This window comes from Argopecten irradians, chromosome 9 (assembly GCF_041381155.1).
Source record: "Argopecten irradians isolate NY chromosome 9, Ai_NY, whole genome shotgun sequence".
Taxonomy (NCBI): Eukaryota; Metazoa; Mollusca; class Bivalvia; order Pectinida; family Pectinidae; genus Argopecten; species Argopecten irradians.
This window is the reverse complement of record NC_091142.1, coordinates 32,967,609-32,983,238: the sequence shown is the minus strand read 5'-3', so window position 1 is coordinate 32,983,238 and position 15,630 is coordinate 32,967,609. Positions and strand designations below refer to the sequence as shown.

Below are 15,630 nucleotides of genomic sequence, written 5' to 3'. Positions count from 1 at the left end.
GTAGCATACCGTTTTTAGTCAACAGGAGGCGAAATGTTTGGTCCAACAGTTACCGGTTAACATTATAAGCTCAATGGTAGCAACACAGCAACACTTCGAAATTATTTCAAAATATTCTTTTGAGTGAGCCATATGCAGTCAACAATTTACCATAATTAAATGCTATGCTGTTACGGCGATGATGAATAAGTCGTTAGCGATCTGATGTCCTCATTCATCATTCCACTATGTGGTTACTAGATTTCCTAAACATAGGTAATGCTGTGGGATAAATTTGTCTTATCCCTATACCAAACAATGCCTGTCATAAAGAATGCTTTATCAGTTATTTGATATCTTGTTAAAGTGAAGCACACCATTTCATTATGCAGTAACTGATCTACTTAACTATTAAACAGGTATCAGATTTTGATTTTGATTTATGGAATTATGGATCTGGTTTTCTCATTAAAATAATCAAAATTAGAAGATTGTCAAAATAGTTCAATTGTATGCTGTGACACCTCAAAAGAAAAATGAATGAAAACTAAATTTTCCGACAGATTTTTGCAATAGATTCTGTAATTTTTCTAACAGCAAAGTAAATATGATAAAGGTGAATAATCTGTTAATATCCCCTTTCTGATTTTAAAAGAACCGGACTGAGCCAATAATGATATGGTACAATCAATGATCCCGTACATTACCTTACAAGTATTGATATTCTGATGCTTAGTAACGGAAATATAGAGGAGGTCTGTAAAATGTCGGATTAAAACGGTGTGTACATCGATAGGGCCCACAGGTATTGTTATAGAGAGTTTATTAGTCCAGGTTAACTACCGACTAACACCGATATATCATTGGCTGTAGCTAAGCCGTTATATATATAAGAACCAACATAGAGTATCGGCTCGCATACTTTCAATTTTCGTCCTGCATGGTAAGTACTATTTTGAACCTATTTAATTATGTTCATGAAATGCATTTGTCACTTTATTCTTGATAATTCAGTTTTACCATATATATTTATTATTATTTTCTACTTACGTTTATGAGTTAGACTTGGACTTTCTAATTAACATTGATTAGATATTTGAGACAAATTTATTGGAAATCCCTTCATTTTTTAATAAAGAAGGAATGTGAGTGATATTAGGCCTCCAAGGGGTGTCTTTTTCAACTGAATTTTATCTTTTGAGATTTAGAAACGATCAAACTTAATATGAGCATTGTCGAATTCACGTTCATGAATTTTCTACGTTCTTTTAGAATTATATTATCTACTAACCTTTTCGAGATGTCTTTTGCAATAGTTTTCTTGACTGATATTGCGACACAGTTTTACATAATCCATTTTTATGGAACGTGTCGATAACTGTTAACGGTCAATCTCCTGGAACACATGATCCTCTACCAATGAATTGTCTCCTTCAATCTTTGTACAGACACATTGAAGTGAATACCGATATATCATTAAACATTCACTGCTATTGGATTCTGAAAATTGTATACATTTTTCAGTAAAATACTGTTTTATAACTTAAAGCAAGGATAGTGCCGCCATGAAATCGTTCCTACCTGTGATTCTGATTGAGGCTATGGTACTAGGACTGTCCACTTGTACACTGGATATCACTTCACAAGTGGACATATATGCCTCACTGAGACCATTTTCCCTGGTAAACTGTATAGAGCAGTGTATTCAGAGACCGAGATGTAACTCTATACTGCTGGAGGAGAAAACAAAAACGTGTTTTCTGAACAGGAAGATCGCAAAAACATCCATGCTACGGATCAAGGGATTTAAGTATGGCGAAAAACCATTCTCTAGTACGCAGGTGAGATTCTTGCTACAGTTCGTTATCAAATTCACTGGGTATATGAGGTACATTTTTGTACGGAAATGCGCCTTTAGTATATAATTATATTTTTATTTATAATAAATGCAATAATTATTCAAATATTAGGAACCGCTTTATCAAAATATTTTATAATAATAAACCTAGCATGGCTAAAATTCAACTTCTGGAAACAAGAAATTAAAAAAAAATCTGATATAAGAAAATTTATTGTTAAGGCCATGCAAAGAAAATAATTAATGCTGTTTGAAACAAACGTAGAAACACCTTACACACTAGGGTAGCGATCGTGTACGTGGTGGGTGTATCTGTACAATGTATGTGTGTTTGTGTGTGAAATATCTTGATTATTGTAAATTATGTTTTATTGCAATGTATGTAATCATCGCGTGATTAACCGAAAGGTTCAAAGAAATAAAGAATTGAATTGGCAGGTAAGTATGACTCAGAGGAGATGGCACATTTTAGTAAATCAGACGCACCAAATACCAGAATTCTCGATACCGCTAAATGTAAACGATGAGACTTTATCAATTCTATGAAAATTTTCCGATCAGAAGAACTTAAAACAATCCAGTGGCATGTGCATTACAGCAGTTTGTTTTGAAATTCTTCCCAATCTCTTCTAAATTCATTATCCAAAGAATTTACTTCTTAAAACATAATGCATATATTTTGTTCATGTAACATACGAATTTATTGAGCACAAACAGAGCAACATCTGAGTCCTCAAACATTAACCACATACAGAAAGGCAAGTAATTAAATATCCGTTGCATTATTTAAATCACGTGATATTATCGCCCAGGTTTTAATTAAGATAATCATGGCTCTTTTCAGATCGTGATTTCACGTGATTTACCGTATTTTTTATATGTGTTTCTATGAATATATTTTAATATACTATTTTTTGTGAAATTACTTTGTTTAAATTTCAGAAAAGTGCACAGGAATGCTTAGCTACTCAAAATAAGTGGGAAGCGAGCTGTAAAAATGGTAAGACCGAAGCTAACTTATTTTTCTGTTCAAGTTTCTAATCTTTTATTTTCATTTGTTTTGGGGTTTTTTCTCAATTTTTTTGGTGTCAAATTCATATGTCATACACAATTTTAATTACAATGAAAATAAAGAGCTTTATCTATAAAGAGTGAGCTCATTTGTACATAAGATGTCTACATTATTTACATGAAAGATATAGCAATGTAAGCAATTTTGGTTGAAAAACAAACACGGCCTTAGTTAGCAATATGGTTAAAGGAGAACACTTATTATTTACGGTAATTTATTGACACTATTTGCTAAGTAAATCTAAAATGTGAAAAAAGAAGTTTTTTCATGAATATCAATACGTAAAGAAACAACATTCAAAAGACTTTCAGGTAACAACAAAAAAAATGACAAAAAAATACATAGTACCAAAATTTTCATTGTAATTCCATCCATGCCTAACCAGCTATAATATATTGTAATATTGGAGTTTAATAGAAAAATAATGAGGAACAACTTTATTTAAATGGCATTGCATTATTAGTTATGACATCATAAACTAATGCCAATTTCATTACTTTAATAATTACTCTAAAAGTTTATCAATAAAGTTTCACTTTTGATTTATAGCAATTTGTTTCTTATTTAAATAAGTATAATACCCATACATTTCTACATTTCTTTAATAAAAATATGTGTTTTCCAATCTCTAATTATAGGGATTTTCTTTTTCAAATTCCACGTGTATATATCATATTTTATTATTAGGAATAAAAAAAATGATCACATCTTCATATTCATTGCCCAAAATTCCAAGAAACATAATAATTGGAGTCCTTTCTTAGTGATATTTTGTTCTTAAAACGTATGAAAAGATGATAAAAATGATTGTACATGACAGCATTCCCAAAACAGATGCATTAAAGTTTCTCTTCCCTCTTCGCAAAACGTGCACCTTTCCGTCTCGCTCAATTTAATTTGCATTAATTTGGTATTTGTATATACTACTTTATGAAGAAGTTTAAATTGAAAATTTTGCAATATTGTTTCATCTGTAATATATCTTAAAATAAGGTAAAACTTAGACCAAGACTCGTTGGAAATATTGACATGTAACATGTCCTGCCAGGAATCTTGACTCTTTTTTAGTACTTCTGTAACATTTGTCAGTAAACATTTATAAAAAAATTGTAACCTTTTCATGACTTTTTAAGTATTGAATATGTTTACATGGTTTCATGTCCAGTGGTGTATTATTTTGGTACAAAATATGTTTCCAAGATGTAGGTATTGCATTCAAAATTCCATAAAATTCAATAAAAAATGAAAATTTAAATTGAATATGTTTTTTTGGTTTCATATCCAGTGGTGTATTATTTTGGTACAAAATATGTTTCCAAGATGTAGATATTGCATTCAAAATTCCATAAATTTCAATAAAATTAATATTCAAATTAAATTTCATACAAAAGTTATTGTATGACAGAAATTCATTATTTTCAATAAGGTCTCCAATAAAATACACACCTTTTTTACACCATTGTTTATATAATATTATATTGTTATCAATTTTTATGTAATTGTTATACCAGATTGGCTGAGATGCAACTTTATCAGGGGTTGTGGGGAGTTCATCACCAGACAGATCTGCCCAAATGTTTATAATCCCTTTCCAGAAAATATTTAGGGAATTCAAAATTCTTAAAAGACCTTCTCTCTTCATTTTGAAAATTTTATCTCCACCATAAGTTTCAATTTTATCCAGAAACGGTGTTTTCCAAGGGGAGGAATTCAACGGATCAAGTAATTTTCTGATCCAACACATTTTTAAAGCATGACAAAAAGAAACAATATGTGGTACTCGAAGACCTCCTTGATCATAATCGCCATACATAACAATGCTCTTTACTTTATCAGTCTTTTCATTCCATAAAAATTAAAAAAAAAAAAAAAAAAAAAAAAAAAAACATTTTTGTAATTCACTGATAATTTCTTTAGGAGGATCTGGTAAGACAGTAAAAGTTTGTATAAAATGGGTAATGCTAATGATTTTATAATAGTTACCCTCCCTATATACGACCAATCATGTAAAAAATTTTAACAGCTGTAAACTTTTGTCTGAAATTATCTTCAAATTTTACAGACTGAAGGTTATAAGATATATCTAATAGTTTGAATTTACCTGAATGGTTCCAACTCAAATTCCTTTCTGCAAGGATTTCCTCACCACAATTCCGTTTTTCCAACATTTATTCTAAGACCAGAAATATTGCCAAAATCATTCAAAATTTCAAGTAGACAATTTAAGGATTTTGGATCTTCAGATAAAGTAAAAGACGTGTCATCTGCAAATTGGTTTATCAAGTACTCGGAGTTATTTATTTTGATACCATTGATGTTCGGATTCATTTTAACGACTGAACTTAGAATTTCAACACATATGATGAAAATGAAAATATATGGACTAATAGGGTCAACTTGGGTACCTCCACGGCAAACATTAAAAAAATTGGAACAATATCCATTATTCAATACACAACATGAGTTATTATCATAAAAAGTTTTTATCCATTTTATAAAAGATGGACCAAACCCATAAAAGTTAATTGTTTAAAAAAAATAAACTCTCAAAAATCAAAGGCCTTTTCAAAATCAATTAGTAACAATAAACCTTTCTAATCTTTGTTCCGATTGTTCTGATTATTCTGATGAAGTGTGATCCTAAAGTAACCTTTTACGTCTATATTGTTTTAATGAAATACAACCTAAGCTTCACATAACTACACCATAACTTGAATTTGTTTCCTACTCTTTAGATTTTTTGGAGGATCTTTCATAGTATGAAATGAGGTGTCTAGTAAGACAAGCTTGATAATATAGCGGCTCTGCTTAATCGCTTTAAAATTAAAACACGTGCTCTTCAACAAAATATACAACTCCATAATGGAAAAAATATCGTTTATTTGTGAATGTTTTATGTCGATTCGGTATACCACTTCAACCAATGTGAAATCCATTTACAAATATGGTCTCTTCCTTTACGACTGTTTGAAAGTTGTTGCGGGGTTCAAGCATAGTGACAAAGTGAGAGGTTCGCAGAACTCAATGATCACTCTACAAAAAGAATCGATAGGCAACTATTAGCTGAGGGATTACACTTTAAAATGTTTCATGGATTGTTGTGTCACTTTGATTGTGATCTTTACAACAGTACATCGAATCTAACGTCGTAATTGTTCTCTGTAGGTTCTCTGTACGGTATAATCACAGAATTCGGAAAGACAAACGTAAATACATTTGTAGGCCTAGTTGACTATTAAATCTCATCAAGACGGTTTAAATTTGATTGCTGATTGATAGGGGGTCAGAAACTGCCTATATATCTAATATTAAAGTCTAAAGTCCCCCATTGGTTTCCAGTGTTTATTTTGATGGTAATATTTGCTATAGAATTTTGCCAACTGAAGAGATATTTACATTTTTGATGCTTCAACCTAATGTTCTTTTCTAAAGTAAGAGTAACTGATGTTTTGGTCTTTTGAAAAACCCATTTTTGAAAACTACACTTTAATCTACTACATTTATTACAAACTTCATGTATCTCTAGCTTATGAAAATGACACACGCTTGCTATTGGGGCTGGAATATGCACGAAAAGATCGGGATTCGAACCTTGTACCTTCCAAACACTAGCTGCATACTCTTCTCGATTGCTTCGTCCAAAGCATTTATCCATTCAACATTTCTATCATATTTTAGGCACTAAACTTTCCACAACCATTTCAAGTAAAGGAACGGCCATGGACACATCTGGTGTATCACCAACATCCGGATCAATACCAGTTACGACCACTTCCGATAACACGCCTGCTACATCATTACCTGTCTCACCATCGCGTGCAACGATAGCTACGACGAAAGCCACCACAACCCCAGCTGTAATGATATCCAGTAAAACCACCGCTTCAACTTCCGGTACAGCCACGCTACCTATGACTACACCGACACCACCACCAGCGTGCCCGCATTCGTACAACGCCATTACAAAGTTTGATCCGCCCATATGCTACAATCTTCTGATGTTGCCGTATACCTATGACAAGGCGAAGAAGTTCTGTGAGAGAGAAGGATCTAAGCTTATCCTCTTGGATAGTCGGGAACGGCTACAAGCTATCGATGAAGTCGTTTTTGCGGCGGCGACAGGAGCAAGTAAGTTTTTATCTTATTTGATAAGTAAACGACAGTTTATTAACATTGATCGTGAATTATTTACGTGCAACAAACGTCAAATACAGATTAGAGGAAAGAAGGGTTTTTTCAGAATTATGATGATTATTACAAAGATGCTTCTCAACACATTTAACGACTGTCATCTTATTGTTTTAATAGAATACAATAAATACATCTTTAAATCTCGAAAATAAAGACGGAATCGAAAATAAAACGTAACATATACCTATAATATGCTTTGAAAGTATGCCATTTTTATAAGTAAGTTTATATATCATGTTATGTAATATATACCGTAAGATGGCTTTTATTATACTGGTACCACTACGTCCGCGCACATTGATTTGTTAGTAATTTTGAAGACATTTGATAAATGAAAATATGCGTAAATCCGATGACATTAAAAAGATAGTAACAACAATACTTATAGCTAAATTTCCAGACTACTTATAACAAACGTTTAAACATACGATTCTATTAATTTTCCAAGGGATTATTTTCCAGATCAATACGCAACGTCGATTGTGACATCACGATCACATCGGATTTTCGCGCCATTCTCGGATATTTTCTTCATTTGAAGAATTGAATCTTGCTTTGGTCGATTTCATGGGGTGATGAATTGAGTTGCTCTTGAAACAAATTGAATGAACTGCGAATGTACTATTCTAGTGATCTTTTCAAGGTATTCCCTTTCCGATTCAATTTTAGTATAGTCAGTGTACATTTTGTCCTCAAAGTAATTGCAACAAAATTATTTCTATTGACTTTTCATCTACATCCATACATAAACACACCACAAAAATTCGCGACGTCAATGTCTCTATAGTAACGTCACGATTACGTCGGGGTTTCGCACCATTTTCAAACTTTTTCTATTTTTCAAAATGGTGTAAAAAAAAAACAGATTTAGTATAAAAACAAAGAAAAAATACTGATAAACACATGGATGACTCTTCTCAGTTTACATACGTAAATATTCATAAAACCATTTATTCGCACAAGCTGTTTTTCTGGCTCGAAACATCAAATTACAATTTTATCGCCCCCATTCGAATGAACTCTATATAAAATGCAAGTCGTATCTGGTGCCATATTATTTCTAAAAACATAGTGAAACACAGCAATTAATTCTTTACGTAAGAGTACCATGTGTGTAAAGTTGAATTTGGTACCTAGTTATAAAGATTCTAGTCATGTCATTTTCTGAATATTAAGATGATGATTATAATGATGGTAGTGGCGGTGGTGGTGATGGTGGTAATGATATAAACTTTATTTATTTTACATCGATTGAGAATCAAGTTATACAACTTATGTAAATCACTCTCGATAGCCCGGACGCAAGCGAGGGGTCTTAGTGTGGGAGGAAACCAGAGTACCCGGAGAAAAACCACGTGATCGGGCAGGTGACCCCTAACCTTTTTACGTCCGTGCCGGGGATTGAACCCCGGCCGGCTAGGTGAAAGGCGAGCGCCGTAACCACTACACCAACCGATTACCTAGTAGTGGTGGTGGTGGTGGTGGTGGTGGTGGTGGTGGTGCCGCCTCATTGTATCATAAAGCTACACCTCATTCTATTTTACAGCTACGCCTCAATGTGTAATAAAGCTACGCCTCATTGTATTTAACAGCTACACCTCATTGTATTCAATAGTTACATATCATTGTATTTAATAATTACAACTCATTGTATTCAATAGTTACACCTCATTGTCTCTAATAGTTACAACTCATTGTATTCAATAGTTACACCTCATTGTCTCTAATAGTTACAACTCATTGTATTGAATAGTTACACCTCATTGTCTCTAATAGTTACAACTCATTGTATTGAATAGTTACACCTCATTGTCTCTAATAGTTACAACTCATTGTATTGAATAGTTACACCTCATTGTCTCTAATAGTTACAACTCATTGTATTGAATAGTTACACCTCATTGTCTCTAATAGTTACAACTCATTGTATTGAATAGTAACACCTCATTGCATTTAATGGCTACACCTCATTGTATTTAATAGTTACATTCCTTGTATTATATAACTACAACTCATTGTATTGAATAGTTACACCTCATTGTATTTAATAGTTACACCTCATTGTATTCAAAAGTTACACATCACTGTATTTTATAGCTACACCTCATTGTATTTAATAGTTACATATCATTGTATTTAATAGCTACACATCATTGTATTCAATAGTTACACATCATTGTATCTAACAGTTACACATGATTGTATTTAATAGTTACAAATCATTGTATTTAATACTTACATATTATTGTATTCAATAGTTACACATCATTGTATTTAATAGTTACACACCATTGTATTTTACAGCTACACATCATTGTATTTAATAGTAACATATCATTGTATCATATAACTTCACCTCATTGTATTTTATAGCTACAACCACATTGTTTTTAATAGTTACAACTAGATGTATTCAATAGTTACACATCATTGTATTTAATAGCTTCACCTCATTGTATTATATAGCTAAGCCTCATTGTATTTAATAGCTACACCTCATTGTATATTATAGCTACACCTCATTGTATTTAATTGTTACACCTCATTGTATTTAATAGTTACAACTCATTGTATTTAATAGTTACAACTCATTGTATTTAATAGTTACATATCATTGTATTATATAACTACATCTCGTTGTATTTAATAGTTACATTCATTGTATTTAATAGTTACAACTCATTGCATTTAATAGTTACATATCATTGTATTTAATAGTTACAACTCATTGTATTTAATAGTTACAACTTATTGTATTTAATAGTTACATATCATTGTATTTAATAGTTACAACTCATTGTATTTAATAGTTACAACTCATTGTATTTAATAGTTACATATCATTGTATTATATAACGACACCTCATTGTATTTTATAGCTACATCTCATTGTATTTAATGGCTACACCTCATTGTATTTAATAGCTACAACTCATTGTATTTAATAGGTACACATTGTATTTTATAGCTACACCTTATTATATTTAATAGTTACATATCATTGTATTATATAACTACACCTCATTGTATTTTATAGCTACATCTCATTGTATTTAATGGCTACACCTCATTGTATTTAATAGCTACAACTCATTGTATTTAATAGGTACACATTGTATTTTATAGCTACACCTTATTATATTTAATAGTTACATATCATTGTATTATATAACTACACCTCATTGTATTTAATGGCTACACCTCATTGTATTTAATAGTTACACCTCATTGTATTTAATAGTTACACCTCATTGTATTTAATAGTTACACCTCATTGTATTTAATAGTTACACATCATTGTATTTAATAGTTACACTTCATTGTATTTGATAGTTACACCTCATTGTATTTAATGGCTACACCTCATTGTGTTTAATAGTTACACTTCATTGTATTTTATAGCTACACCTCATTGTATTTAATAGTTACACCTCATTGTATTTAATAGTTACATGTCATTGTATTTAATGGTTATACCTCATTGTATTTAATAGTTACACATCGTTGTATTTAATAGTTACACTCATTGTATTTAATAGTTACGTCATTGTATTGTATAGCTACATATCATTGTATTTAATAGTTACCCTTTATTGTATTTAACAGCTACACCTCATTGTATTATTTAGCTACATACCATTGTATTTAAAAGTTACGTCTTGTATTTAATAGATACACCTTATTGTATTTAATAGTTACTTTTCATTGTATTTAGTAGTTACACCTCATTGTATTTAATAGCTACACCTCATTGTATTTAATAGTTACACTCATTGTATTAAATAGCTACAACTCATTGTATTTAATAGTTACGCCTCATTGTATTTAATAGCTACACCTCATTGTATTTAATAGTTTCACCTCATTGTATTTCATAGTTACAACTCATTGTATTTAATAGTTACACCTCATTGTTTCATATAGCTACAACTCATTGTATTTAATTCTCATAGTATTTAATAGTTACACATCATTGTATTAAATAGTTACATATTATTCTATTTAATATTTACACATCATTGTATTTAACAGCTACACCTCATTGTATTAAATAGTTACACATCATTGTATTTAATAGCTAAACCCCATTGTATAAAATAGCTACATATCATTGTATTTAATGCTTACACATCATTGTATTTAATGGCTACATCTCATTCTGTTTAATAGTTACACATCATTGTATTTATTAGTTCACCATTGTATTTTATAGCTACATCTTATTGTGTTTAATAGTTAAAACTCATTGTATTTCATAGTTACAATTCATTGTATTTAAAATGTACAACTCATTGTATTATATAGCTACATCTTATTGTATATAAAGCTACACCTCATTGTATTTAATAGCTACACATCATTGTATTTAATAGCTAAACCCCATTGTATAAAATAGCTACATATCATTGTATTTAATACTTACACATGATTGTATTTAATAGTTACACCTCATTGTATTATATAAATATATCTCATTGTATTTAATAGCTATACCTCATTGTATTTGATAGCTACACTTCATTGTATTTAATAGTTACTTCTCATTGTATTTAGTAGTTGCACCTCATTTTATTTAATAGTTACACTCATTGTATTATATAGCTACAACTCATTGTATTTAATAGTTACATCTCATTGTATTTAATAGTTACAACTCATTGTATTTAATAGTTACACCTCATTGTTTCATATAGCTACACCTCATTGTATTTAATCCTCATTGTATTTAATAGTTTCACCTCATTGTATTTAATAGCTACAACTCATTGTATTTAATAGTTACATCTCATTGTATTTAATAGTTACAACTCATTGTATTTAATAGTTACACCTCATTGTTTCATATAGCTACACCTCATTGTATTGAATCCTCATTGTATTTAATAGTTTCACCTCATTGTATTTAATTGCTACGTCTCATTGTATTTAATAGCTACACCTCATTGTATTTAATAGCGACGCCTCATTGTATTTAATAGTTACTTCTCATTGTATTTAATAGTTTCATCTCATTGTATTATATAGGGGCCGCGGTGGCCGAGTGGTTAAGATGTCCCGACATATTACCACAAGCCCTCCACCTCTGGGATGCGGGTTCGAATCCCATGTGGGGCAGTTGCCAGGTACTGACCGCTGGTCGGTGGTTTTTTCCGGGTACTCCGGCTTTCCCCCACCAACAAACCTGGCACGTCCTTATATGACCCTGGCTGTTAATAGGACGTAAAAATAAATAAAGTATTATATAGTTATATCTCATTGTATTTGATAGTTACACCTCATTGTATTTAATAGTTACACTCATTGTATTATATAGCTACAACTCATTGTATTTAATAGTTACACTGCAATGTATTTAATAGCTTCACCTCATTGTATTTGATAGTTACAACTCATTAGCTAGCCTATTCGAAGAATAGGGGGAGCTAATGTTGTCACCCCGGCGTCGGCGTCAGCGTTGGCGTTTCATTTCCGTTAAAGTTTTTGAGCAAGTTTCTGTTTCGTCAATTTAAACAATTAAGTCATCATAAATGTTTATGATTTTATTTTCTTAATGTGTATGGATGCTGAACGTGACAATACAACCAATTTTGGGCCCTTTAGGTTTTTTTGAGTCTGTTAATTTGTCATATTTCCATGCTAAAGTTTTTGAGCAAGTTTCTAATTTGTCTTTTGTTTAAGCTTAAGTCATCATAAATGTTTTTGATTTTATTTTCCTAATGTGTATGGATGCTGGACGTGATAATACAACCAATTTTGGGCCCTTTAGGGGTTTTTTGAGTCTGTTAATTTGTCATATTTCCATGTTTAAATAGTAAATACTTGAACATCAACTTCTTCTGAATAGGCGAGCTTTGCTGTTTTCCAACAGCTCTTGTTTTATTTAAAACTTACACCTCATTGTTTTATATTGCTACACCTCATTGTATTTAATCCTCATTGTTTTAATCGTTTCACCTCATTGTATTTAATAGTTACACCTAATTGTTTTATATAGCTACACTTCATTGTATTTAATAGTTACACCTCATTGTATTTAATAGTTACACTCATTGTATTTAGTAGCTACACCTCATTGTATTTAATAGTTACAACTCATTGTATTTAGTAGCTACACCTCATTGTATTTAATAGTTACAACTCATTGTATTTAATAGTTTCACCTCATTGTATTTAATTGCTACGTCTCATTGTATTTAATAGCTACACCTCATTGTATTTAATAGCGACGCCTCATTGTATTTAATAGTTACTTCTCATTGTATTTAATAGTTTCATCTCATTGTATTATATAGGGGCCGCGGTGGCCGAGTGGTTAAGATGTCCCGACATATTACCACAAGCCCTCCACCTCTGGGATGCGGGTTCGAATCCCATGTGGGGCAGTTGCCAGGTACTGACCGCTGGTCGGTGGTTTTTCTCCGGGTACTCCGGCTTTCCCCCACCAACAAACCTGGCACGTCCTTATATGACCCTGGCTGTTAATAGGACGTAAAAATAAATAAAGTATTATATAGTTATATCTCATTGTATTTGATAGTTACACCTCATTGTATTTAATAGTTACACTCATTGTATTATATAGCTACAACTCATTGTATTTAATAGTTACACTGCAATGTATTTAATAGCTTCACCTCATTGTATTTGATAGTTACAACTCATTAGCTCGCCTATTCGAAGAATAGGGGGAGCTAATGTTGTCACCCCGGCGTCGGCGTCAGCGTTGGCGTTTCATTTCACGTTAAAGTTTTTGAGCAAGTTTCTGTTTCGTCAATTTAAACAATTAAGTCATCATAAATGTTTATGATTTTATTTTCTTAATGTGTATGGATGCTGAACGTGACAATACAACCAATTTTGGGCCCTTTAGGTTTTTTTGAGTCTGTTAATTTGTCATATTTCCATGCTAAAGTTTTTGAGCAAGTTTCTAATTTGTCTTTTGTTTAAGCTTAAGTCATCATAAATGTTTTTGATTTTATTTTCCTAATGTGTATGGATGCTGGACGTGATAATACAACCAATTTTGGGCCCTTTAGGGGTTTTTTGAGTCTGTTAATTTGTCATATTTCCATGTTTAAATAGTAAATACTTGAACATCAACTTCTTCTGAATAGGCGAGCTTTGCTGTTTTCCAACAGCTCTTGTTTTATTTAAAACTTACACCTCATTGTTTTATATTGCTACACCTCATTGTATTTAATCCTCATTGTTTTAATCGTTTCACCTCATTGTATTTAATAGTTACACCTAATTGTTTTATATAGCTACACTTCATTGTATTTAATAGTTACACCTCATTGTATTTAATAGTTACACTCATTGTATTTAGTAGCTACACCTCATTGTATTTAATAGTTACAACTCATTGTATTTAATAGCTACACCTCATTGTATTTATTAGTTACACCTCATTGTATTTAATAGTTACATTCATTGTATTTAATAACTACACTCATTGTATTTAATAGTTACAGTTATTGTATTTAATAGTTACACCTCATTGTATATAATATCTACTCCTCATTGTATTTAATAGTTACACTCATTGTATTTAATAATTACACCTGATTGTATTATATAGCTACATCTCATTGTATTTAATAGTTACATTCATTGTATTTAATAGTTACATCTCATTGTATTTAATAGTTACATTCATTGTATTTAATAGTTACACATCATTGTATTTTATAGCTAAACCTGAACTAATCTGGCTGGATGCCTCGTATCAGCAGGGATCCTGGAAAACGAGTGATGACTCACCTTTCAATTATCCTGACTTTCTACGCTCAAACTGGGAAGAGGCTCACAATGTCGATGGATATTGTTTAAGTATGAAGTTTACCCCGCCGTCGACGATGTCTGGGTGGATAGCGGCCGACTGCTCAAAGCAGGGCTGGTTCATATGTACCCCGGAGGAAGGCTGATGACACAATTACACCAGAAGTAGTGTGAACTTCTTAGCCAAAATGTCATGATAAAACACGAGGTTTCACTCATGTACTACTCAGGTTGTGTTTCTGAAAAGGCTGAGGAGATCTTTTTTTAAACTGGAGCAGACCTGACTTTTACTTACATTGGTATAAGTCTGCCATTACTTTTCAGGAATCTATAAATCATTTCGTAGAATTCTTGATTATATTTTTCATAGATTTTTTCCCAATGGACCTGTCTTACGCAAATATCCTAATCTTACTATTGTACATTAAAGTTTGCTATATACGAGATGTGGATATTCTCATTTAAAACATTTAGTCCTAAAAACTGCATTTTCGATTATTGAACAAAGTTATTGATAAAGGTTTGAATATAAGAAAAAAGACAGTATTCACTGACATCTTGGTATCTGCAGAAATGGTAAATCTAGAACAAACTAATCGATAAAACAGACTGAATGAAGTGGATTACCTTTACTCCGGGAAATATTTTATCCGATTCAATTATTGCTTCAATTTTGCTTGTAACAAACATTTACATTGGCTTCAGAATGTCATAATCTCATACCGTTTAAAAATAACGTCTCCTCTAA

At 31.4% G+C, this 15,630-nt stretch overlaps 1 protein-coding gene across 1 annotated transcript; it reads left to right on the top strand.

The window, feature by feature from the left end:
- Positions 1-1,500: 1,500 nt before the first annotated feature.
- LOC138330716 (uncharacterized) lies at positions 1,501-15,323 on the top strand. Its single transcript, XM_069278248.1, has 4 exons — positions 1,501-1,867; positions 2,740-2,837; positions 6,588-7,037; positions 14,796-15,323. The coding sequence occupies exons 1-4, from the start codon at positions 1,545-1,547 to the stop codon at positions 15,026-15,028; spliced, it is 1,104 nt and encodes a 367-aa protein (XP_069134349.1). The 5' UTR covers positions 1,501-1,544; the 3' UTR covers positions 15,029-15,323.
- The last annotated feature ends 307 nt before the right edge of the window (positions 15,324-15,630 follow it).